Source organism: Ophidiomyces ophidiicola (assembly GCF_022830035.1).
Source record: "Ophidiomyces ophidiicola strain CBS 122913 chromosome Unknown scaffold_6, whole genome shotgun sequence".
Taxonomy (NCBI): domain Eukaryota; kingdom Fungi; phylum Ascomycota; class Eurotiomycetes; order Onygenales; family Onygenaceae; genus Ophidiomyces; species Ophidiomyces ophidiicola.
The window spans coordinates 114,412-140,363 of record NW_026054646.1 but is presented as its reverse complement, the minus strand read 5'-3'; the positions used below and the strand labels follow the sequence as shown (position 1 = coordinate 140,363).

The following is a 25,952-nucleotide window of genomic DNA, read 5'->3' as shown; positions in this document are numbered from 1 at the left end:
ACATTATTTATTGTGTCATAACAAGAACGCCGTCTTTTTTTTTCAAGATGCAAAAGAAGATGATCCATCACTCCCTTAACCCTGGCCTTCAGTTCAATATGGAGTATTATCCGACGTATTATGATTGACAACTACCAGGTTCAGGGATATTAACGATGCTACGATAATATACGCAGAATATCCGGAGTATCAGCTGGAAAATTGCGAAGCCTAAAAAATAATACTACTGAGCAGTGAGAAAGGTTTCGCTGTCCTGAGTACAGGGTGTAGGGAGCGCGAAAAGTTTTCCGTTTTTTACTCCGTACTACTCTAAACTATAGTTGTAAAGTCCCAACCCCCCGTCATGAAATAGATATGAGAGTAACCAAACATTTTAACATGACCAAAAGCTCCCCGCGGCAAATATCGATTAATTTATGCAATGACACCATAAAATCGAGAAAAATCTCTCCGTCGTTCCGAGGGAGGAGTTTCCCTGGCTATCATTATCGATGGTTCGTCAGTTGCTATGGAGCACTAGCGGAGAATTGATAACCTTCCCATGGAGCATGGGAATATGATGGTGGTTGACTATCATCATCTAGTACTGTTGAGCCCTGATGGTGATAAATACCTGGAGCCCACACCCACTGAGGGCACTTAGAAGCCTGGAGAAAAACAGAGCGTCCAAATATTGAACACACACAGAAGAAATGTCATAATTTTCTTTCTTGGCTACAGCAAGTGAGCACCCATGCATATCTTGTGATTTAAACGACTTGTCAGACATATTAGCACTATGAGAGGTGTGGTTGGGGCTTGTGTATGTGGTATCTGTTTGAGTGCTCCGTATCTGATGATCTACTTATGGAAACCAGTCCTCCTTAGTTCTTGACAGTCTTGTCACCAAGGCCGCAAGTAGTATAGCTACAAAGTATCACGATACGTCATGAAGCGAAATTATTGATTAGTATCCAACGAGTAGTATTTCGAGAGCACGCTGAGCCTCGAGATGTGTTGAGCAGGAGTCAGGTGACTTGTCAGGTGACCAGGTCTCTGAAGGAGGAACCAGAGAACTGTAGGTTCACCACCTCCTCTTCTCAACCATGGTACCAATTTCATTATCTTTGACTATTGGGCTGGTGGAGATTTGCTAGGGGTTTTTCATATGTTTTTTCCTGTAGTCTTGATTATAGCAGATTTGTCTATAAGTATTCTTGTCTCATTTGTTAGAAGCAGATCTAGATGCAATATAATAGATGCTCAGTTACATGATCATCATGTGCTTCTGTGTCATCTGATAGTTATGAGTCTGGACTCTTTTAAGAATTTGGTTATTATCTAAAGATATGTTTAAGATACTTTATTTCACTCTTGTTATTCATACAAATAGAGATCACTATTAAGTATCTTGAGATCATACATTGAACTCTCTATTTAAGCTTAAATCTTAATTGTGGAGTTTGTGGAGATCTAATGCATCTATATAATTTTTATCAATCTAAGTCTACAGAAAATCATAATCTAGAGTCAATGTCTCACTTCAATAATTAATTAAAAATAAATGAATTGTCTAGAAGAGTTGTTATGCTGAATAGTTCTGATGATTGAAAAGAATGAATTGAAGACATCAAGCATTTAGCAAATCTTCACTAATTGTGATTGTATGTTGATCTGACAAAAGAAATGCATCTCAAACTTCAGAAATTCATTATAGAGAATTTTCTTTCTTCTGAGAAAATCAAAGAAATCACAACTTCTGCAGATATAAAACATGCAAGAAATATGCAAAGAAATTGATACAGAACTTAAGAGAAGAGAATTTTAGCAATGCAAGAGCTACAGAAGACAATAAAAAATCATGTAGATTCATCTCTGAGAATTCTTACAATAAGTGAATCAGATAATATAGAAGCTACTGCAAAGAAACATCTGAAAGCTCTATATGTTAGAAATGCAGTGAATGCTTCTCAATTGAAAGTTAGATTAGTAGAGAAATTCAAAACTCTTGAAGAAGAGTCAAAGAATCAAGCAATTAAAGCATATTTACTGAACTATAAAGAAGCATTGAATTGAGTAATTATGTACAATATGTATGAATATATTCACAAATCTTTTGTCTTGAAACAATTTCTGAGAGCTATCTCTTTAAATTATAGAAAGTTCTTCTATACATATCTATCTAAGCTTCTAATCAAGAAGAATTTGAATTGGGAACATGAGCTGAATGTTTATAGACATATTCAGATATTTTGGCAGTTGTTAAAGAAAGATACTGAGTCAGGTTAAAGTAATAAGCTGTCAGCATATTTCACAGAAAGAATCATTCAAAATAAGCTGTTGAGAAAGAATAATGAAAGTACAAACTCTGCATGTCTTTGCAGAGAGCAACATAATTGGGTCTACTGTTCATATTTTAATTCATTTGTTCAACCAACAGACTGAAAACCAGATTCAAAAATTGATAATAAGATTAAGAAAGCATTGAAGAATCCAGTGAATGACAGAAAATTAAAGAAAAAGATTGCAAATTGAAAGAAATTGAAGAATTCAAATACTACTGAAGAAGTTAGCACTTCAGACAATGCAACAGACAGTGATGCTAACAAAGCTGTTGCCAAGACATTCTCTAACTCAACTATCTTCACTTTCATAACAGTTTTTAACTTCACTAACATGAGTGATAAATATGAACCCTATTCATTACAGAACAGCTTCATATTAAATGAGAGTGCAGATGCACATATTTGCAATGATTTTACAAGATTTCAAAACTACTGAGATGCTGATTCTTCAGATATTGTGCTTGTTGAAAATACTCATTGTAAAATTTATGAATACAGTGATGTTGAAGTTTATATCCAAACATCAGCAGATGCTGATAAGATATTACTAAAGAATGTTCTCTACATTTCTGGCTTTCATACAAATCTAGTAGTGCACAGATTGCTGTGTGCAAAGAGTTGTTATTTGAACAATAAGTCTCTTACAGTTTACTACACTGGCACAAGAGATATCTTGTTCAATTTGACTGTTAAAAAGAGAAAAATGGTTGTTGAATATAGATCTATTAACATTGCAACAGACAGTATAACAAAAAGTGTTTTTACTGTCTCATTGAACAAAGATTTGATTAATAAACTGATCATGATGTTGATATTCAGTTCACTGAAAATCATAAATATTTAGCATCTGAGACTTGATCATCTGGACAGAAAGTCTCTGACACATGTTTCAAAGATGCTTACTGATGTGAAATTTGAAAAGATCTCTCAGAGTTCTCTAACAGTAAAGTGCAGATTTTGTGCTTTTTTAAAAGCAAAGTAAATTATACACAGAACACTGTCAGAAAGATCTACACACTCATTCATAAAGATGTCTGTTGATCTCATACAGTTTGCTTCAGATTATAATGGAGATAGATGAATGGTTTACTTATATTGTGATTATATTCATCTGCACTACATGAAAACAATGCAGCAAAAATCCAAAAGTTTGACATGCACAGCAAAAATGATAAGAATAATTCTCAATTTATATCAATTAACTATCTTGACTATTTAAATTGATGGAGAGACCTCTATGCAGTCAGAACTGATAGCATTGACTTGAACATATGATATAGTTGTTCAACATTCAGCACTCTACATACTGACTCAAAATGGAGCTGCAAAACATGCAGAAGCTTTAATAACAACAGCAGCATATATAATGTAAATTGAAGTCAACTTATCTGAGAATTTATGATCAGAATGTGTCAAGACTGCAGTGTATATTTTAAACAGAATTTCAGTTAAAGATCTTAATTGAAATACTTCTCTTAAATTCTTAGAGAAATATCTTCAAACTGCAACTTCTTTAACTGAAATTAGGCATATAAGAGTTTTTGGCTGTAGAGCATATTCTTTAATTAAGAATGCATGATATGAAAGAAATCAGAAGCTGACTTCTAGAGTGAAAGTTGAATATCTTGTTGAATACAAATCAATGGATATTTTTTGCATTTGGATTTCAGTATGATGAAAGATTATATTAATGAGAGATGTTATATTTGACAAGAGTATGCTATTCAATTCTAACAAGATTAGCAGTGAGCTTTTATTACAGAAGAGCTTTGTTGTGCCAGATACAATATCTTTCATTGAAGTAAGTGATATTAACAAGATGAGCTTGAGCAAGCATGACAGCAAAGATGAAGACTCTGAGAAGAAGACATCACATGAAAGTTACAAAACTGTTGATCAGTTAATAAGATCAACAGAAACAATGACTAAGACACTAACTGATCAATCAGAAGAGATACATGCATTGTCAATATTAGAGTTTACATCAGAGTCATTGGCTTCAGACATCTACACTCAATCTCTTTCAGATGATCCAACAACATCATCAACTGAAATAGAGATGTTAGATCAACTTTCATTGACAGTCAATCATTCTGCCACAGAAGCTATGGGAGTAGTGAGTGATGTTGTAGTTGAGTCATTTGAAGATATAACATCTACTACACTTTCTGTCACTAGCTCTATGGAGGTGGTGAGTACAAATGACAGACAATTAATAGCCAATCATTCTGCTGCAGAGATGGTGAGCACTAATGACAGAATTTCAACAGTCAATCATTTTATCATGAAAGTAGTGAATGACTCAGTCAGAGTGAGCTTAAATAAGCAACCTCCATCTTCTAGACAAAGTGTTAGAATAAGATGTCAAAATACAGATTGAATTGACAGATGAACAGCTTATACAGTGATTCTGCAGTAAACAGCACATTTGAATTCTTTTTATAGAGACTATTTAACAGCTTTTACAATTATAAATTCTAGACTTCATAGAGAGAATCTTCTGAAGTCTCTGAAGCATTATTTTTCAATGTTGCAACATCCACATGCTGATGAATTTAAGATCATCATGGATGTGGAAATGAAGAAGCTACAAATGAAGAAATGCTTTGAAGAAGTAGAGAGCTCAGAAGAAATACATTCAATCTCTCTAATGTGAATTTATATATATAAATTTGATGTTAACAGTTTTTTGGAATGTTATAAGACAAGACTTGTTTTTTGTGGAGATCTGAATATCAATAATAAACATGACATCTATGCTGCTACTCTCACTGCATGGATATTTTGTCTTTTAATGACTATAACAGCTTATTTTGAAATGGAGATCTTTCAGATTGACACTGTTAATGCATTCATTAATGCTTCATTTGATAAATCTGTTTATTGCAGACCAGCAGAGAGTTACAGTAAGAAAAGAGATGTTTGAAAGATTCTATATGTCTTATACAGTCATCTTAAATCTTCATGACTTTGGTACAAAGATCTCACTTCAACACTTCAGAAACTAAAATTTCATCAGATTTGTGAAGAATTATGTCTATTTATTGGTAAGAATATTATTATCTTCTTTTACATGAATGACATAGTATTTTTATATCACAGAAAGAATGTTGGAACATTTGAGCAGTTATTGAAGAATCTACAGACACATTACAAGCTTTGAGAGATTGAACAGCTAGAGTGATTTCTAGATATTTATGTCTTACAAAATAGAGATGCTCAGAAGCTTTGACTGTGTCAGAATAGTTATATTAAGAAGATCACTAATAAGTTCAATTTTATAGAGTTGAAGCCATCATATACATCAATGGTAACTGCAGATATAGCTTCTTATATGAGAGTGCAAGATAAGCAATGAATACATGCTTATCAACAAAAAGTTGATTTGGCTCTCTACACTGCTATTATAATGCAGTCTGATATTTCATTTGCTACTGCAAAATTAAGTGAGACTTTGATTAATTCAGAATCAGAACATCATACAGCAATTGAGAGAGTTATCTTATATGCTTTTTCAATGAAGTACTACACTCTTGAATTCTTTGCTGATGATGAATTGAATACTCAAGAAGAGAGTAATAATATCAACATCATAAACATTTATTTAATAATCATCAGTGATTCTTCTTTTGCAGATGATTTGAGCTCTAGACACTTCTTTCAGAGCTCTGTATTCAAGCTCTTTAAAGACTTAATTGATTGAAAATTCTTCAGACAAAAGACCATTGCAACATCTTCAACAGAAGCTGAGCTTTTAGCACTATTCTATATGACAAAAGAGATCATGTGATGAAAATGCTTATTTAAGAATATTACATTGAAATTAGAAAAAGATTTTGATATTTTATGTGATAATTTGTAGACAATTCATTTACTGATTTCAGCAGCTTCACAACTAATTATTAAGCTTCATCACATTGATATTCATCACCACTGATTACAGTAAGTAGTTACTAATAAGAAATTGAATATTATCTGAATTGAAAGCAATAATATGTCTGCAGATGACTTAACAAAGATCTTATCTAGACAGAAATTTGAAAAATTCATGAAGCAATTAAGACTTATGAATATTAATTATTTAATAGAGAGAAGTTTGCCATCTACATCACTGTCAAAGCTACAGAAGCATGTTGAGCAGAAGTCAGATGATTTATTAGATGATCAGATTTTTAAAAAAGAAATCAGAGAATCATAGATTTATCATCTTCTCTTCTTAATCATGATATTAATTTCATTATCTTTGACTATCAGACTGACAGAGATTTGCTAGGGGTTTTTCATATGTTTTTTTCTGTAGTCTTGATTATAGCAGGTTTGTCTATAAGTATCCTTGTCTTGTTTGTTAGGAGCAGATCTAGACGCAATATAATAGATGCTCAGTCACATGATCATCACGTGCTCCTGTGTCGTCCGATAAGATGGACTAGCCGCAAAACGGTGCGTGCTGACTAATCTCATACAGCCTAAAGTCTGAGGTGCACAGCCACATATTGAGTGGCTGGTGGCTCAGCCCCTCCTGCCCCCAAGTGTGTCGCTTCTGATGGCCGTTTCTGTCAAACAGACCAGTTCTCTTCCATGTCATCTGTTTGCACTCAGCCTACCACAAATCAAAGAACCGCTTATGAGGATGTTTCCAAAATTATAAGCTTAATACTTACAAACAGAGAAAGGAGCGAAAGGCGCATGGCGCGGGGAGCGCGGTAGCCTATGGTTTAAAAGCCCAAGTAGCAGACAACTAACCGGCCTAAAACCGCAACCATCATGCAACTCAACAATCGCAATGCCAGGGCGTCATCCCATCGGGACTGGCACTGCCCAAATACCTCGGATTGCCGAAACAGAATCCAGGGCATGGACTTATGGGGGTGGCTGAGAATGGTTTTGTTTTTGATATCCATTTATTTATTTCGTGAGGTAGTGCTTTGGCTCGCTACTCCATCTCAAAGATGCGCCTCTGTGTTTGCTTTGATATCAACAGCATCGCCAAAAACCTTTGAAGCAGGATTGTGTAAAAGGTGTTGTTGTGACTTCCAATCACAAATGCATCCACTCCTTTTTACTCTACATTCTTTTCTTGGCTTCTTGCTGTTTTCACTGGAGCATTCTAGATTCATTTTTCAGACCGCAAAGTTGAAATCAATGCTTACAACTCTGCATTCTATGAATTAAAATGTCTTATCTAATATCAACTGCCTCTTGTGTTGTCATCTTTGGAGTGTGCTCTCTGCCTTTATTCCCTAGGGCGATCACCCCCGTTAGACATTCTACACTAAGCCTGCTTATCACAATGACTGTGGCTTTTGAGTTGCACATCAGCCATCCTGGTGGACAAATTAACCACTGAAGAAGGGTCATCTGTTTTCTATATTACTTCGGTGTCTATTTCTAGTTTTGTTTACTCAACCTCTCCAGTGCTTTCTTTGTGAACTGATGAGATAGAAATGCTTATTAGATGAATGACCAACTGGGTCAAAAAAGCGGACATCGATTGAATAAAATTTTTGATCCAATGGCCCTCTTCCCTACCAGCAAGAGAAAGCCAGCGCAGCTCCTGTATCTCTCCACTGTCGTATACAATAATGCGCTAGATAACTACTATGATTATACGGAGTAAGGGTCAGGTCATCAAATTTGCGAAGTCTAATAGCAAGAATAACATAAAAGACTTAATTTTTCGGCCAATCTTTCATTATACGACCGCTCCTTCCTGCGAAAATTGAGAGCTAGATGTTGTTACGTAGTGATCTGAAGTTGCTGGACTTAAATCCCAGGGGGGCGGCAAGCTTCCACAGTTGGCTGGATGGTGTAGTTGGTTATCACGTATCGCTCACAGATGGATCTTTGATCCACTGGTTCCGATAAGGTCCTGGGATCGAACCCCAGTCTAGTCACTATTTCTTTTTTTTTCGCTATGGATTTTTCACACCGCGGTTGACAGCATTGTCAGAGGTTTTCAGCAAACTACTTATAGAGCTAAATAATCTTGAGGACAGCTGATACGTTGGCATGCAAAATACTTAGTTAGTTAATTGCGTGGCGGTGTGCGGCGACCAGGGTGCGGATTCTCGCACCACGCGGAGGTGGAGAATCTAAAAACTCCTTGAGAGCACGCAAATAATTTTCTCCTCAACAAGGTTTCCCAGGACACCACCAGGCGTGATATCAAACTGAGGAGAGGCAGCAGTGGAATTCTATTTATTTGCATTTTATAAATATGGGGGACAGCTTGGAGGTGAGTCCGCAATGTTCTTGCTAATAATCCAGCCTTTAATTTTCTGTTGGATCTAGGAGCGCCTACGCAGCCACGCAGATGCATTTGATGGGTTGCTCTCTCTGATCCCGGCTAAATACTACTACGGAGAAGATACGAGTGTATGTTTTTTTTTCTTTCATCTGAGGCCTGTTGAATTGTACAAATCACTGACACTGGAGGGGCAACTAGGATCAATGGCAACGAAAAAAGCAAACCAAAGAGCAAGCTCGAAATGCCAAACGTGCCAAATTAGATCCAAATGCTGCGAAGACTGCTAAAGATGTGATGGACGAAAATGCCCGCAAACGAAAGCGTGAAGATGGGCAACCAGATTCTGACGAGCACGAACTGGGCTCTGAAAAGCCCCGGGAGGGCTTAAAACGCGGCAACCACAAAACCAAAAAGCAGAAAAAGACAGAGAGCATGGAAAACCAGCCACCTACGGAGTCGATAGATAATACGCAGCCCACTGCTAGAAGTGAAACCGATGGGCGCTTAAAAAAGAAGCAGGACCAGAAGGCTACAAAACAAGAACACAAGAAGCAGAAACAGGCCGAGAAGGCCGAAAAGCGTAAAGAGAAGAAAACGCAAAAAGAAAAGCAGCCAAAAGTTGTGCAGGACCATCCAGATACAGCACCTGAAATGCCCGGGGAGTCGGATCCCAGATCACCAGAAGAGAACGACGACGACGATGGTGCAGACGAAATAGCTCCTATCGAAGGCTTTTCTATTCAAAATGCTTCAGATAAATCAGATATCGATTCATCTGCGACTTCATCACCAGCGGCCAATTCTGCTCTTTTTGATGCATCCAATCTTCCCTCAGGAAACTCTTCTATATCATCGGCCATTCCACCCACAGAAGATAATACCAGCAATAAGAAGCAGGAGCAGACTTTGAAGCCAAAGACACCTAAATCTACACCTGAAGAACTGAAGCATCGCTTGCAGAAGCGCCTGGATGAATTGCGAGCCGCTCGCCACGCTGATGGCTTTAATGGAAAACCCGCCAAAAATAGACAAGAGCTGATTGAGGCTAGGCGGCAACGCGAAGAGCAGCGTCGTGCTCATAAGAAAGAAATGCGCCAGAAAGCCAAAGATGAAGAACAAAGATTGCGTGACGAGGCTATCGCCAAGCGATTTTCATCCAAGGGCTCATTACTCGCATCTCCCGGATCTCCTGCAGAATCTATAACTTCAATACAAAACAATTTCTCATTTGGCCGGGTTATCTTTGCTGATGGACAAACAACCGATGCAAACTTAACAACTCTCCGCGAGCAGAAAAAGCACAGGGGTGCTCAGGACGCTACCACCGCCCTCAAAGCCGCAGAGGCCAAGAAAGAAAGACTGGCCTCGCTGGATGAGAAGAAAAGAGCAGACATCGAAGAAAAAGATATGTGGCTCAATGCGAAGAAAAGGGCGCACGGCGAGAAAGTGAAGGATGATGTATCGTTGCTGAAGAAAGCCCTACAGAGGAAAGAGAGCATCAAAAAGAAGAGCGAGAAGCAGTGGAAAGAGAGAATAGAAGGCGTGACGAAAAGTAAAGATGCTCGACAAGCGAAGAGAGAAGAAAATATTCGGAAAAGAAGGGAGGAGAAAGGGAGCAAAGGGAAAAAAGGCAAGGCTAAAGCGAGGCCCGGTTTCGAGGGAAGCTTCAAAACTAAAGCAGGCGGGAAAAAGAAGTGATATTTGAGAGTTGATTAGTTGCCTGTTGCGTTTGACTTGTATACCAATATGACTCGACGAATATGATGCTATTATTACTCCTCGGTTGGATACCAGAGTGCGAAAGGTTCAATTCCATACATCGTTTGACAGAGGCGTCCCTCAACAATTTTGTACATATGCTGAAGTCCTCTGTTGATGCTTTGCCTAGCGACAAAAGAAAATAAAATCTCTTTGTTATGTCTCATTGAACAATAATGGGAAAATGTGAGGAAATGTTGCCATACAGTCTCAGGTTGCTTCCAGAAACTCAGCTAGATGAAAGCCCAACCACGCTATATACATACATTCAGTGACCATATGAATGACCAGGTTTTAGTAGACCGAAAAGATCTATCTATTGTTAAAAAAAAAAAAGAAAATTCGCTCGGGTTTAACACAGGAAAGGACAGCAATACAGCAGTTCATCAAGAATTACTATCTGTATGGAGCATCGGCACGAGCGGCCGCGGCTAGTTCTGGTTCCCATTTATCTCCGTTGGAAAGTAATTTCTCCTTGTTGTACAATAATTCTTCTCTGGTTTCAGTGGCATATTCGGCGTTCGGTGCTATAGAAAAAAAAAGAATATATCAGCCAGACAGCCCCCAAAAACGTAGACAATAAGTCGTTGCCAAAGCGATCGCAATAAACTTTGGAATATTGCTATTTGCAAATTAACTCACATTCAACAATCGCATCCACTGGGCAGCTTTCCTGACAGAAGCCACAGTAAATACACTTGGTCATGTCAATATCATATCGGGTGGTTCTTCGGCTTCCGTCCTCGCGCTCTTCTGCTTCAATTGTGATGGCTTGCGCGGGGCAAATTGCTTCGCAGAGCTTGCAGGCAATACATCTCTCTTCGCCGGAAGGGTATCTGCGTAGGGCATGTTCGCCGCGGAACCGGGGAGATATAGGACCCTTTTCAAAGGGGTAGAAAATTGTATATCTGAGCACACAACATCTTAGCGAGCTGTAATGGAGGGTATGCAAGCAGCTTGTAGAGCTGGGACCTGCAGACGGGGAGCATGAATGCGCTACTTACGGTGGTCTAAAGAACTGCTCTAGTACCACGTACATGCCTCGAAACAGCTCAGTCATCAAGAAGAATTTTCCCGCCTTGTCCAACGTTGACTCGTCACTCTGATCCCATCGTTTCGGCGTTGGCAAACGAAAGCCGGGCTGAGGTGGACCATGCGGTGTCGCAGTTCGACTCGCTGATGTTGAGAAGAGGACATATGTGATGGCGGAGCGATTGATGTGCGAGGGAACAGAAAATGAAGAGGAGAGAGGCGACGGCCACCGGGAGGCCAGTAGTCGGGCAGCAGGCCTTGAGGAAGCCATTGTGTGGGCGGGCGTCAATTGCGAGAAAAGAATTCACGACGTGCCTTGAGATGTTCTTGCGTTCGCGAATGTGGTGAAGGTCATATCGTTCCTCTCGTCGCTGATTGGCTGGCGGCCTGTCCTGCAAAACAGAACTTCGACTTCACAGTTTTTTGCCCGAAATCCAACGCTTTTGCCTGCAACCCGCCTTGACCGTCGCCCACGCGCTTCTCTATCCCTATTTCACTTCTGGCTACTTGCTCGGCACCGCCAACATGTTCCGCTCAGCCTTTCTCCGGTCTCTTCGCACCGCCTCCATGCCTCGCACCGTGAGGAACTCATCGACAGTCCGTCAGCTCCCCAGAGCCTCTGCCATCGTCCGACAAGCTCAATTCGCTCCTTGCATCTCCTATCAGACCATCCGATCGTATTCTGCCCCCGCCGGTCTTAACCAGACGGAGGTTGAGGGAAGAATAGTTGATCTCTTGAAGAACTTTGACAAGGTGCGATGCATTGATGTGACATACTGCTAGGGCGTTGTATCAAATGCTAATATGCCCAAAACTCTAGGTCACTGATGCCTCGAAGGTATGTAGAAGGCTGCTGCAGTGCGTGTTTACTCTGGCTCATTTCCCAATGCAAACAGATTTCGCCTACATCGCATTTCACAAATGATCTCGGGTTAGACAGCTTGGATACTGTTGAAGTCGTGATGGCCATTGAAGAGGTAATCTTGCTTCTGATTATTGATTTTCTTCACTAGTTTGCTGATACCATGAGCAGGAGTTCAGTATTGAGATCCCGGACAAGGAAGCCGACTCAATCCATAGCAGTGCGTGGAGCATTCCCTGGATACATTGTTAAGAATGGTGAACTGACAATATCTATATAGTCGACCAAGCTGTTCAGTACATTCTTTCCCAGCCCGATGGTATGCTTCACCACCGCCCCTCAGGCAACACCACCGCTAACCGACCTCTAGCTCACTAAAATTTGACCTCTTAAAAAGCTGAAGGGATATCGTTGGGAATAGCCGCGCGTATTAAAACCACAGAGAGGAGTGTCAATTCGCGTGTTTCGTATGGAGGCCACGATGTTCCTGTTCAACCGTTCCTCCGCTGTATTGTGTATATCATCTGAATTTCGAGACTTTCAAACCGTTTTAGACTGCCCGATTTACGTACAACTCGTTGTTTGGCGAGAATCGTCCCAGTGATAGTAAACTCACATGTCAGATCTCTAGGGGAAAGCATATGGTTGTGTTATCTTAGATGTCTAGCAATGTACAGTGCGGAGTAGTTACGGAGTATGGAGTACGTATGCAGACTCTTATAAGCATATCGCTATAGCCAATCCAAGCAGCTTCGAGTCAAAACTCACCCACCCCATTCAATCACTCAGCCCCGGCGTCGTGGCCGTTCAATTCGTTGCCCAACCCCTATTCCTACTGCTGGCGAGAAGGAAGGCTGCCAAGACCGCCGTTAGTTGAACAACCGTGTTGGCCAATTCGTCAAGCGTACTCCGTACGGCTCGACCTCCATTGCTTGCAAGGGGACGAGGTTTTCGCTCCCTTCGCAAAGAGTACACATACCGCGCTGCGGTTTTCTTGTTGGGGGCCAATTGATTACTCTAGTTATTACCCCATACTCAAGATACACCCGCTTTTCACCACTGCCTAACCAACCGCTCTCGATACCCGGTGTCACGCGCAGCAGTTCCCGAATCTCTCTCTTTCGAAATTCCCATCCCATCCCGCCCAATCTACCGTTAAACACGCTCTCTGGATCGGGTGCGCTTCGCATCTGACGCATGGCGACCACCAGTGGCCTGACGCGCCGTCGAGGGGGAGGCCGGGCAAATGGCGACGATGGTCGAGTCGCCTCTCCGTCTCCACACAGCGGACCTAATCACGACAATCGTGGGCCTGAGACTTCGTTTATTGGGGGCGAGAATGGACACAAGATCGCTTATGATCCGAAGGATATCAGTGAAAGCGTCGACCAGGCCAAGCAGCCCAAGTTGACATTGATGGAAGAGGTGTTATTGCTTGGGTTGAAAGATAAGCAGGTATGGCAGATTGTTCACTTGAGCCTGCAGTTAGAGAGATGGATTATACCAGCTAGACATCTTATCTACTGTGGACACATTGCTAACACCGCTTTGCCTTTCTAGGGCTTCTACTCTTTCTGGAATGAGAATATTTCTTATGCCTTACGAGGATGCATCGTAATCGAATTGGCCTTTCGCGGCCGAGTTAGCATGCAGAAGGACTCCTCACGACGACGTTTTCCGCTTGCTGATCGAATTCTTGAAGTGATTGATGATACCTTGACAGGAGAGGTGCTGCTGGATGAAGCACTGAAAATGATGAAGTCAAGTGAGAAGATGAGCGTCAGCTCATGGATTGACCTAATGAGTGGTATGAACTGTTCATATCTATTCTTTTTTTCTTCTTTCACTTCTATCATTCAGCCAGCATGCATTGACTGACATATGTATCTGGTTTTTAGGTGAAACATGGAACTTAATGAAGATTGGCTATCAGCTTAAACAAGTAAGAGAGAGACTTGCTAAGGGTCTTGTTGACAAGGGTGTTCTTCGCACCGAAAAACGGAACTTCCTACTTTTCGATATGCCCACCCACCCCGTCGCCGACAGCTCTGCAAAAGATGAAATTAACAAGAGAGTCCGGAACATCTGCACCAGCCGCACCGTTATTATACCTGCAAGCCAATACCTCCCCAATGACGTTGAATTCAGATACCTACGCAGCATAACAATGGTATGTGCAGCTTATGCTGCCAATGTGCTTGAAAATTGCTTGGTCACCATGAACCATGATGCGCGAGAGAGGGCGTTTGCCCAGGTAGATGAGCTTCTAGCTGATTATTCACAATGGCCATTTTCGTTACGATCTGGCGGAACACAAGGAATTGGAGCAAACTTGTCGCAGGAGGTGAGAGCAGAGCTTGAAAGAGCGAAGGACAGAGAGCTTCAGTTAGAGGTATACCTATGCACCTTATTTGTCTTTCTTGTATCTTTTCACCTTCCAATATGCTAACTAGAACAATAGGTGATAGCGGCATGCTTAAATGTGTTTACACGTCTTGATTCCCTACTTTGAGCGAATTCTACCTTTTTATGCCCCTGTACTGTACTTTCCCCCTTGTTTCCCTTTCGCCAAAAGAATATTCTGGTCATAAGCCTACTTACAGCATTTGAGGGTAGCATTTGTTGACCTCTTAATGTCTTTTGTTATAGTACGCAATCTAGAATCTTCATTTCCCAAGAGCAACTACCGACCAAGAATATGACAGGCTATATGATCTTTCTAGGTATAAGTTTTTCCTATTTTCCATGATTATTCTTCATGGAATCATCTGTGATTGGCTATCAAACAGCTATTGAAATAATGAGCCACATGATATGAGCCATAGTGAATGAATTCAAGCCTCTAGTTTCCCCTTTTCCATTTCTTCAGTGTCTGGAATGTCCAAACGGTGGGGCAAAATTCTTCCTTGTTCTTTCATTCTTGTGTTTTTGATACATTCCCACTTCTTTTAACAGTTTAATTCTGTAGGCTAATTTCAAATTGCACCTGTTTCTATCATTTTTGATGCTTATGAGCCCCTTACTGGAATGGCCTCCAATATCTCAATCATAATTAACCCGCAACAATACCTTTCCTCTTCCCTTATGCGACTCGACATACTTCATCGCATCCACTGCCTCGTGCAGTTCAAATATTTTATCGACATACGGCTTCAACTCACCCCTCTCAGCAAGTTTCGAGATAATCGCTAACTGCTCCTCGTTTGGGTCCACCCAGAGAGGACCGAAAAACATGTTATTGTTGGACGTCTCACTATCTGATTCCACTATGCTTAAGGACATTCCACCCTTGCATAGAATACCGGTGTTACTAAGTTGATGAAACCTTTCGCTGCCATCACAATCCAGCGCAAGATGTACGGGAGTGAATCTTCTCTCAGTCCACAGCCGGACTAAATCTATAGCCGCCGATAACACAAGCACTTCGTCGACATGCAGCTCATTCCTCAAGAATGACTCGTTGTTCGGAGAATCCGTCGCAGCACATACCCAAATATGCGCGCCGGGAAAAAGGGATTTCGAGCGGAGCATCTGAATCACCTGAATGCCTATACCATCCATCCCATTCAAAACCAAAACCCTCAGGGGCTCTTCACTCTTCTTCCCATAACTATTCAACCATTCTTCAATCTTCAATTGCAGATACAGCCCTTGATATGCCATCAGCGCAGACGACGGTATGCTACACGCCTCAGCCGCTGAGAGATTCTGCGGCTTAAACGCTAGCTCATCCTCCTCCACTGTGACACAATCTGTGGCACCGCCATCTCTGGCCTGTTCTATGAAACCAAAAACCTGATCCCCAACTTTAAACTTAGGTCCTTCTCTAACATGTTCATCTATGACAGGCGTAGAGAGCACAGTGCCACAGATATCGTGTCCAATAACAGTACCTGAATCCAAACAACCCAGCAGTCTTGGCCATTCAAGCTCACCCCGGCATAACGCCGTAAAATGAACTTTGATTAGATATTGTGTGTTTGTGGGCCTTGCTGTTGGTACGTCAACTTGATACACAAGTTCAGATGGTCGTCTGCGACGTTTTGAATAGGGAGGCAGGTAGACGGCGGGCATTGTCGAAGGAATATACTCCTCACTGGCGCTTGTTGGCTGCATTGTCTTCATGGAAGCGTTTTAATTAGGAAATATTATGTAAAGTCGGCGTTTAAGAAAGCTGGGCTTTAGCAAACTTGGTGTGAGAAGTACTGAGGAAATAGGTTCAAACATGTGTCAATCAGTCACTTATCCTAGAGATTTAGGCACCAGGCCTGCCTTTTAAAAAAGATTTTGGTCTGTAAAACCGATATATCCAGCCATCTTCAGCGGAAGTTGTGAACCTGATATCAGTCGCCACAAACCCCCAAGACTCCTAAAGCTATGAATGAACTTCTCAAGAAAAAAAAGATTTGCGAGGGACGTGGGACTCGAACCCACAATCTTAGCTTGAGCTTAGTCCTCGAGACTGGCAGACCAATCAATTAGGAGAGCTACGCATTACCCTTCTGCCAGCCCCTCCAACAGGTGGCCAAACAGTTCAACCACCAGACCAATTACATAGCACATTCATTTCTATGCTATAGTGACCATCCAAGGTTAAATTCCTTGATCAAACAGATTTTTATTGTAGTATGGAGTATTATGGGTCAGAAATTAAGAATTTAAGTCCCAAAGAATAGTCAATATCTTTCTGTCTGAATTGTATCAAAGCATCCGACATTTTATCAGAGCTTCATCATTGTCTGCTGTAGGGTGGCAAGCCTAAAGGATAGGTGCTAAGGGTAAGGTACAAGCCTACAGTGCAAGAAAGGAAGTAATGTGCACTTATAGTGTTAAGATAGTATTGCTATATGCGCAGTAAGAGAAGAATTCCTCGCTGAGTCCACAGAAGGCCAGCGCGACCTATAAGTACTAACGAGGATAGGGCTATGCTAACTACTAAAGTACTAGCCCTTAGGGCATGCCTAGCCTAGGGTACGGAGTACGCCATGACATTTCCCCTCTATTATTTCTCTTACAATCTGTTTACCCCTTCATTATTCCATACTCATCAAACTTCTTTTCTTTACTTTAGTTATCAACCAGAAATTATTAATTATGACTACAAATTTCAATTCTCTTGTGAGTTGCGTTACTGTGTACGGAGTAGCAACAATGTAATCCGAAAATTCCCACTGAAGATTTCTTTCGATTAGACTTGCCTCCTAGAAGACTCAAGAGACTGCATACATCTCAGGAGTCAGTCCGAAAGGAACTTAATTTTCCATCATCTTCTAGATTATCCAGCTATCTTAGTGGTCTCTCTTTTCATCAGAATGATGGTAGAGAGTGAGCAGCTTTATAGACAGCTTTCAGATATAAGTCTTCTTTCCAGTGTCGAAACCCTCACAATGTACAAACTCAAAAACAAGTCTTTTAGAAAGATGAGCAAATTTATTCATTTTCACACTCTCACACAATCCTTGAGGAATGATCTGTATTTTGAGAAATTACAGCGGCATTTGCAAATTCCAGCAGAAATGAAAGTGCACAGCCTTATCAGTGGTACACCGATATTCTAGCTCGTTCAAACAAAGTCATGGTGCCACCCTATATGTGGAATGAAGCAGGTGGTAAGAGCCTTGTCTCGATGTTCTACCTTGCGTCATATCAAAAATATGGACTGTTGAGCTTCAAAAGAAGAATATGAAGCGTAAATAGCTTTGGTTGGAACACCGTTATATAAATTGAGAGCTAGAAATATCATCCCGGATAAACACGCCCAATTTAAGCAGAATTTACCGGGATATGGAAGAACAATATACGCCAAAGCGGGTATCAAAAAGGTAGAAGCTTACAAGGATAGCTCGAATCAGTTCGGGAGTAAAAGCACAGCACCACAGTCGGCTTAATCAATAACACATAATCAACAAGGAAACCCCAAAAGGCAGAAGTGAACATATAGCACGGCAATAATTCGTCATCCTGGTGGTTTCGCAAGAACTTAGAGCCCAGGAAGTGACAGTGTCTAGCTGCAAATATCAGCAGTCCTAAAAAGAAAGCAAGATCTGCTAAGGGCAAAACGGAAATCAAGTCAGGTTAAAATCATAGAACAGTAATTGTAGAGCGCAGTCATATCGACGCCGAATAACTATGATTATGGGAAACGGGCACGTAATTCATCGATAGATTCGTTTAGCTCCTCTGGCTCTTCAAACACTTTCCACACAGTTTTAGGAACATTCTTGAAGGCCTCTTCAAACCTTTCAGGGCTGTTTTGCTCATCCATATGTGGCAGGCCGGTTACCTTTCTTATGAAAATCGCCTTGATCCATTGACTATGCTTTTGATACATCTCCGCATATGCCTCAGGATCACGCTGGGTTGAATCTCCTATACACAAAATCTTCCGTTTGGGAAACCAACCGTGAATCTTTCGCATGCGATCGACTTTGTACGCTTGTGTACCTTGAGTAAATGATTTCAATAGCCCTGCAAGCGACTGCCAGGAGCTATCTCGAAGTATCATCGTTCCCTTTGGAAAGTATTGCTGAATAAAAGTGTGGAGGAAAGGATACAGGTTATATGGAGATGCAGATAAATAGAACCATGTTGGCAAGAGCTTCTCTTGAATATAAGCATATAGCTCTGGCATGTTGTGGATGGGTTTTGCTTCTTCCGCGAATGTTGTTCGAAGGATACCGATCGCATCCGGTGTCATAGTATATTTAATGGTATCGTCAATATCGGAAATTACCAGCCATCCCCCCGGAGCAGCAAAAGTGGAGTTCATTGTGACAAGGTCCGGCCAGTTTCCCAAACGGGGCTGTAGACTGGTTCCGTCGAGTATAGGTACGCTGCTGTTGATATTGATTGCGTGGGATATAATGCCATGTTGGTTGGAAGGGTTAAGCTTGTATTTATGCAAATTGGTAGCTGTAAGTGGTACTTCTAGGTTAATAGATCGAGCAGGAGCGACTTCGCTGATGAATGGCTGCAGCCGCTCTGCCATGCGTTTGCGGACAATAGGATCATGGCCTGCTTGGCCATCCAGTCCAATAAGATCCGCAACCAGAGCTATGACTTTCCCAAGATCTTCACGACTGTTCTTTTCAAACACTGCCGCAACAACCTCGGCAACCCAGAGTTCCTGGGATCCAAGACGTAGACGCGTTCCAGGCCGGAATGCCGTATTGTCAAAAAGCCAGACAGTGTGGTCCCCGGGGTCTGCGGGCTTCGCCTGGGGGTTGGCCCAACCTAGAAAAGAAGCAAAATATTCTGTCCATGAAATCAGGAACGACTTCTGCGAGGGTATTGAATGAACAGAAAGCTGACTCTCAACTCGACGAAAAGTACCACTGGGACGACTTTTGCCCTCACTAGGGCCATCAGACAAGGGGTGCTTAGCAACTGCTTGCGACGGTTGCGACATGGTGCACGGGCAAATGGAGATGGACAGGGAAGTCTAGATACTACAAGAATTTGCAGGGAATGGCACGAGAGTAGATTTAAGAAGAATTCCTCTAAATTGAACGCAGTGAAAAAAGGATACAATAAAAACATGCAAAAGAGCGCAAAACCGAGCAGGAACGCTGTTAGAGATCCGAGGCAACTTCCTAGGTAAGAGCCTTGCGTTGCCTGACGAAAAGCCGAACGGTCAAGAGAGTAGAAGAATCAAAGCCAACTAGAGAGTCAAAGGATAGAGAAAATGACCAGTTCTTATGACAGCTTGCCTTAAAGAGTGCTCTGGGGTGTCAGTATCAACAAATAGTCAACCAGGAGACGACTCGGCTGACAGTGATTGTGCAAGGCAAACACATCGGCGCGAGCTTTGCGGCACTTATAAGCCATTTTCCTGGCTGTCGCCTGCAATATCTTGGTCAAATCTGCCGCGGGCTTCTGCACGGCGGCTGATGCATCGCCAGGCTGCTATTCGCTGCACAAGAAGCAAGGTTGAGGGGAGATCATCTGGAGAGGCTGGGGCAACGACCGGGGCCCTTGGTGCGTCTTGGCTAGAGAGATCACAACGCCTCGACAATCCCACCAGGCGCAGGAGCTCACGGGCGCTCGGCTGTAGGTTGCTGGCTTCGCTCCTCGTCGTCTGCGTGACCAAATCAAGCCAGTCACGGGGCAATATTTTCTTGCCACTTTATCGCCATTAAGGTTCGGATGACTAAGTAGATGCTCGGAATAGTAGAAACCCCGCAGCTCCGGAGGATTTACGGTGAACTCGATCGGAGTCATAATATTTGGCTTCATTACTCCGTACATTTTTCATCTTCTCCGTGAACCTGAAATGGCCGAACTATCAATGCACCCTCGCTATCATCTATTCCGTTGGCTGGAAATATAGCAAAAATAACCTCAATGAGATAAAGTGTTCTACAGAATTCATACTTCTGGCTTCGATTTACATTGCCAATTGTCTTGCTAGAAATCGGACTAGTTATGAAACTCAGGGCTTCTATCCGAGAATTGAGACCTGGCCGTTTTGAAAGCCCATTACGCATTATCATGCTCAGTTCTACGCAGCCAGCTGACGTGGCAGTGTCCTCCGCAGCAGCAGACACGCTTGCAGCCACCTTGTTTTGACCTTCCTCTTTAGAGAATCATTTCTCGGTTTCTTTGCGGAACGCCAACCTACCAACTCATGCTCCAAAGCATGTAGGCAAGTCATTGTTTTCTCATGTCGGCCCTCTGGACCGCTGGGCTTCATGATGAGTAGGAAATAACTTGAATTTGCCACCGTGATAAGCTGGCATATCGGCATTTTCTTTGTTGTACATTGGCTCCCGGTCATAGAACTGGAGCAAATACAAACCCGAAGCTTCTAGTTTACCGTCATAGGAATCTTTTCGTGTATTGACAGCAAGGCAGCAAGAGATCTACTAGACCCTGTTGAAGCAATCGTTTATTGTTCTTTGTCAATCTCCCATGAACCGCGGACGTTCAACCCTCAAGGTCCTCATATTCACCCGCGTATATACCATATTCCAGTTCTGTTTTCGGTTTTTCCTGCAAGAGCCAAATTTTGGTGCGCGAATTGTTTTCCCCAGGATCCTTTCAGGTTTCTGACATACTCAGCAATGTACCGTAAACCAGACTATGCATTCCCAAGATCGGACAGAAGAGGGCTGCAAATCTGGAAAAACCGACATGTTGTCTTCAAGGGTTTAGACGAGCTATTACAAAGAGGGCCAGGAGCAAGGCAAAATACCTTGCCACTTATTTGACTGGATTCCAGAAAGGCATTCCTCCTGGCTAAGTCACTCAGAGTGTCTATCTCTGCTAAATGGCTAGATATCACTTTTCAAGAGACGTGGGGGTTAACATGCGTGCATAAGATGCCTGTTATTCTAGACAGCATTGAATCTTTATGACGGACACAAATTGTCAATTCGAGTGATTAGGTCTGGCACTTCGGTTGAAGGTTATGCTTGTTGTCACATCATGGCAATCCAATGTCGGATCCTTTAGAAAATAGCATTATAGGAGCAGCTATATCTTTGCTACCCACCTTCAATTATATAATGTGAAACAGCTCGGCAAGCCATCAATCGTGTATGTGGGGTGAAAGAAGTTCGACAACAGAGATACCTTTTAAAATCTTTAATACATCCTCATAACGAAGTGCTGCCATCTGATACGTTTTGGACAAATGAAAATTCATACCACAATCTTCGCAGGCAGTCAAACAGTCATTAAAGGATATCGATAATCAATTCTACTTTGATATAAAATTTTTGGAAGTCTACTTCACAAAGCACACTGTAATATGCTTCTCCCTGCTATGATATAAAAAGGGCTGCTAGCAAGAACAGGACAGTGTGCTTAGTAACCAGATTCAATTCGCATTCTATATGATGATCGTATCATTTAGCATAGGAAGAGAACCGTATTGTTTCAGATATCACTGTGTATATGAAATAACAAAAACAACTTCCAGGGGCGTGGGTATGCATGGAACGCTTCCCTGTCAAATTGCCTCTCCAACCGAAAAAAAAAAAAAAAAGGGCCAGCCGACTCCAACGCGAAAGAAGAAATGGTATAAGAATCAGAATTCCGCACTAAGACACCTATTCATACAACCGTTGATCGTCGCGGTTTATCGGGGAATGCCAGATTCTCCCTGTGACGCGTCGAATTTGAACCAGTCGTAGTATCCGCGGACCGAGTACGTGAACATTGTATCCGGCGCTGCTTCGACTTTTCAAATTTTCTCGAGCTGCATGGCAAGGGAGATGGCAGTTCCTTCTCAACCTGGTGAGAAGTGGCTGGTGACGATGTAGGAAATACAGAAGGAACCATGTTATTCACCAGCTGGGTGACCTTGGAGTTGAGAACATTAATCTGTGCATTCTTTTCTTTGATCTCTTGCTTCTGCCGCTGTGATATTTTGGCAAAATCATCAAGTTCCCTTTGCAAAATCCTGTGCTCACTCTGGTATGAATTGAGCTTCTGGCTGCGGTGGGATACGAGGGCCTCGAGGTCGGAAACACGCGTTTCCAATTCATGAATTCGCGTCGATTCTTTTGACGAAGCTTTACCATCGTTGGGTATACTTAAGATGCGGCGCTTCTGGCCTTCGATGATCTCTAGGACTCTTCGCACGGAAGGGTCATTCGATTTATCAATCTCGGCGGAGTGGCGTTCAGAGATGAAGCTGCATAAAGCACCCATGCGTACATCATGAAGTTCTAATACATTACAGATCTCGTTCTTCTTCTCCTCAAGCTGGATATCATATTCTGCTTTTAGACGGGAAAGACGCTCAGATTCAGGATGCAACTATCATTGGAACATACATGTTAGATTAGTATTCAAATCGTCTCCTCTGGGAAGATTATCAAGAGAGAAGGGATAAAGCCTTACCATGTTTACTCTTGAAAAGGTCGAGGACTGTTCCCTCCCCTGAGGGTTCGATTTCACGTTCTGTGCCTCCTTTTGCATAGCCTGGCGCCAGTACAACTGTATTTGTTTTGGCGACAGGTAGGGAAGCGAACTCATGAGGTCTTCAAAGTCCATTTCGGAAATGACTTTGCCATTGTATGTAGGCTCGGCAGGCGGGTCGTATTCGAAAGAATGGTCCCGGAACCTGCTCGAGCCTATTGGAGGGGCTGAGCTGGGCACCAGGCTGAGGGGCGATTCCAGAGAGGCCCTGGCTCCGTAATCAAACGAAACGCTTCTCGGTGTTGCAGGTGTGGCCAGTTCGGCACCCATGGGGTTGTAGACGGAGCCCGGTAGCTCTGCCATCGGAAAGAATCGTTGGGGTGGGGTTGAAGGGTTGGACGACGGGGCTGATTGGAGCCAGGGCTGGGACGAGCTGGCGAACGGCGGCTGCATGAGGGAAAGGAGTCCCGAATCTCGCTCTATACACCGAGGGTTTGTACAGCCCGCTGTATGCGGCGTCTTGGGCGTTGATGGCCATTGTGGATCGGCGTATACCACGGTCGATGTCGGGGTGGGACCAGTCAAAATGACATTCCCATTCTCCACGGATATGCATATTGGAGGCGGCCTCTTTTTCCTCATCTTGGAGAATGTAGATTTGCAATCGAACGAGCCGGGACTGTCAGCCTGGCCGGCGGTCTCGACTAGCGACGCAATTGATCGTGCTTTGGCTCTGGACTTGGGAGAGAAGAACGAGGCCATAGGACCCAAGCAGACAGAAACGGCTTGGACGAAGAAGATATAACGCCAAAACACAGGAAAGAAAAGGCAATGCGGCCATAGAAGGGCTCTATGACCTGGTCAAATATGAATCGCTCTGTACATCCCCCGGCAACGCGACACCTGGCCGCGGGCACCGGCTGCAGAACAGCCATGGGGGCATCAGAAGCGCGAAATCGAGCGAGACGAGCAGCGATTCGCCCACCGGCGTCGAGCAGACCCTCGTCGCGGGCGCTTCGAGGTCGGAGAGAAGCAGGCTCGCGGTGTGTGATGGCGGCGCGCCCATCGGGGCAGCGCGGGCGGTGGTTGGCCCAGCGCAGCACGGCCGCTGCCCCCGCCGTGTCTCAGGCTTCACCCGCGAGCTGCCCGGCGCTTCGACGCGCATTTCTATTCCTCGCCGCCGTCCCAGCGCGCCGGTCGCCGTCGTAGCTTTTTCTTGCTATTGTTCTCTGGCTCTGGCTGCTATTGTTCGCCCGGTCGCCCGTCCACGCCTGTCGCATCGCGTCCGCCGGCTTGTTTCGCCAGCCCCGGCCCTCGCCATGACGTTTCGCGGTGTGACGCGGAGGAGGCACTATGATGAGGCCAGCGGCCAGATGTTCACGGAGACCACTGTGCCTGTACGCTCGCTGCTCCCCGGGTCTGGCGCTTTGGGTCCGGCCTGGACCCATGAGTCGCCTTTCTTGATATGGCCCCAGGCCGCGTTCCCCAGCCAGGGCGTTAATTCTCTGAAGACGATAGCTGCAAAGCAGGTCCTGGCTGACCAGCGGCAGCTGACGGTTGAGCATTTCGCCCAGGTCCCTTGGTCGTTTGCAAAATATTTGGTCAAATGCTTGGACGATAGGTAGGCTACCCGCCTTCGTGCCTCAGGACAAAATTTGACTTTTTATACCAGTGAATCCATGACTCTCCATATGTGGAAGATATTTGCTGCTGTCTATCCGCAGGAGTGGAAACAGGAACGAAGAGTCTATAGATTTTGGCCAAGGTCTAAGAAGATGTCGATGCATGAGTATTTCCGCCTAATAACCTCCGAATCCCTGGCCTGGCAGACGTCAGTTTCTGTCTCCACCGAGTTCACAAGCCTTGGTGACCTGGTCGACATAGCGACTGTCTCCAATCTCGTGTTTCTGGAAGTAGCCTTTCCTCGACCGAAACGACACAGGACGTATGATGACGGTCCTTTCGTCACCGTCACCGATCGCTTGATACGACGCTGGAGTGAAGCGGCGCACGCTGGCAAGGCGTTCAAGCACCTCCACAGCTTGATTCTGGACAGCCAAAGCGAGCTGACAACTAACATCTTTCCTTACTTGGATAGCTTTCCTTCCCTATCCACATTGACTCTGAAAGGATGCCCGAATTTCGATGGTCAAACCTCTCTCAAAATAGGAACACAACACGGTTGGTGCTCTACCATCATCCAGCCTTATCGACTCTCCCTCGATAAAAATATCGGTAACCTGCTGCAAGATCCCCAACCCAGGCCCGCACAAGACCTAGTCCCGACTCTGTATTTTCGCCTGGCACGCGAAGGCACGTTTGATCCTACCTACACAGAGATCTACCACTTCCGTAGAGATCGGACCATCCCCAATGACAATGCAAGTGCCAGTATAGAAACGGCTAGCTCTGAAGAAAAGAAGCCGATTCGATCATTGAACACCAAACGATCCCGAAAAAAAGACATATCTGGACTACTCACCGAATTTATGGAGCCTGGTTACAGTTGAAATGTGTGGGCGAAATCGATCTCCACCCTATGAAGCCCTTGGGTATAGCTCGTGCCAGCCCCAATTCGGCCAGTTCAGGCGTATAATTGCTCCGAATTATGATGTGAACACACTATCATTATTGAGAGGACTAACATAGCAGTCAGTAGCATGGAGTATAAAGACATAGCTACCCTAAAGGACGATACTGCGAAGATGATTGCCTTCATCTAGATCTAGAGGTATTGCAATCCAATCACTAAAAGGCGGCATGAAACAAATATTTTTAGAAGTCAGCAATGGTCTAGGCTGCGCCGCACCCTGAAATTCCACATAAGACTTTGGCAATTCATCTTAATTGTAGTGTATGGCCT

The 25,952-nt window shown here is 43.2% G+C and overlaps 8 protein-coding genes and 2 non-coding genes across 10 annotated transcripts; 5 read left to right on the top strand and 5 right to left on the bottom strand.

The window, feature by feature from the left end:
• The first annotated feature begins 8,121 nt into the window (after positions 1–8,121).
• LOZ57_002212 lies at positions 8,122–8,218 on the top strand. The gene has a single exon. It is a non-coding gene; the product is annotated as a tRNA-Val (tRNA).
• Positions 8,219–8,541: 323 nt separating this feature from the next.
• LOZ57_002211 (uncharacterized protein) lies at positions 8,542–10,269 on the top strand (the record flags this gene model as incomplete). Its single annotated transcript, XM_049251288.1, has 3 exons — positions 8,542–8,559; positions 8,616–8,699; positions 8,770–10,269. 3 exons carry the CDS (start codon positions 8,542–8,544, stop codon positions 10,267–10,269), a joined length of 1,602 nt encoding a protein of 533 aa, XP_049109588.1.
• Positions 10,270–10,725: 456 nt separating this feature from the next.
• Positions 10,726–11,632, bottom strand: NdufS8 (ndufs8, ubiquinone oxidoreductase 23 kd subunit; the record flags this gene model as incomplete). Its single annotated transcript, XM_049251287.1, has 3 exons — positions 10,726–10,856; positions 10,972–11,237; positions 11,334–11,632. 3 exons carry the CDS (start codon positions 11,630–11,632, stop codon positions 10,726–10,728), a joined length of 696 nt encoding a protein of 231 aa, XP_049109587.1.
• Positions 11,633–11,886: 254 nt separating this feature from the next.
• On the top strand, positions 11,887–12,601 carry ACP2 (mitochondrial acyl carrier protein; the record flags this gene model as incomplete). Its single annotated transcript, XM_049251286.1, has 6 exons — positions 11,887–12,114; positions 12,182–12,199; positions 12,258–12,338; positions 12,395–12,443; positions 12,504–12,542; positions 12,594–12,601. 6 exons carry the CDS (start codon positions 11,887–11,889, stop codon positions 12,599–12,601), a joined length of 423 nt encoding a protein of 140 aa, XP_049109586.1.
• Positions 12,602–13,420: 819 nt separating this feature from the next.
• Positions 13,421–14,735, top strand: VPS74 (Vacuolar protein sorting-associated protein 74; the record flags this gene model as incomplete). The annotated part of the gene is made up of 4 exons (XM_049251285.1): positions 13,421–13,678; positions 13,784–14,030; positions 14,122–14,615; positions 14,685–14,735. The coding sequence occupies 4 exons, from the start codon at positions 13,421–13,423 to the stop codon at positions 14,733–14,735; spliced, it is 1,050 nt and encodes a 349-aa protein (XP_049109585.1).
• A 530-nt stretch (positions 14,736–15,265) lies between these two features.
• LOZ57_002207 (uncharacterized protein) lies at positions 15,266–16,297 on the bottom strand (the record flags this gene model as incomplete). Its single annotated transcript, XM_049251284.1, has 1 exon — positions 15,266–16,297. One exon carries the CDS (start codon positions 16,295–16,297, stop codon positions 15,266–15,268), a length of 1,032 nt encoding a protein of 343 aa, XP_049109584.1.
• Positions 16,298–16,632: 335 nt separating this feature from the next.
• Positions 16,633–16,738, bottom strand: LOZ57_002206. Its single transcript has one exon. It is a non-coding gene; the product is annotated as a tRNA-Arg (tRNA).
• A 1,618-nt stretch (positions 16,739–18,356) lies between these two features.
• LOZ57_002205 (uncharacterized protein) lies at positions 18,357–19,631 on the bottom strand (the record flags this gene model as incomplete). The annotated part of the gene is made up of 1 exon (XM_049251283.1): positions 18,357–19,631. One exon carries the CDS (start codon positions 19,629–19,631, stop codon positions 18,357–18,359), a length of 1,275 nt encoding a protein of 424 aa, XP_049109583.1.
• Positions 19,632–22,279: 2,648 nt separating this feature from the next.
• Positions 22,280–23,542, bottom strand: LOZ57_002204 (uncharacterized protein; the record flags this gene model as incomplete). Its single annotated transcript, XM_049251282.1, has 2 exons — positions 22,280–22,987; positions 23,072–23,542. The coding sequence occupies 2 exons, from the start codon at positions 23,540–23,542 to the stop codon at positions 22,280–22,282; spliced, it is 1,179 nt and encodes a 392-aa protein (XP_049109582.1).
• An 866-nt stretch (positions 23,543–24,408) lies between these two features.
• LOZ57_002203 (uncharacterized protein) lies at positions 24,409–25,599 on the top strand (the record flags this gene model as incomplete). Its single annotated transcript, XM_049251281.1, has 2 exons — positions 24,409–24,710; positions 24,762–25,599. 2 exons carry the CDS (start codon positions 24,409–24,411, stop codon positions 25,597–25,599), a joined length of 1,140 nt encoding a protein of 379 aa, XP_049109581.1.
• Positions 25,600–25,952: the final 353 nt, after the last annotated feature.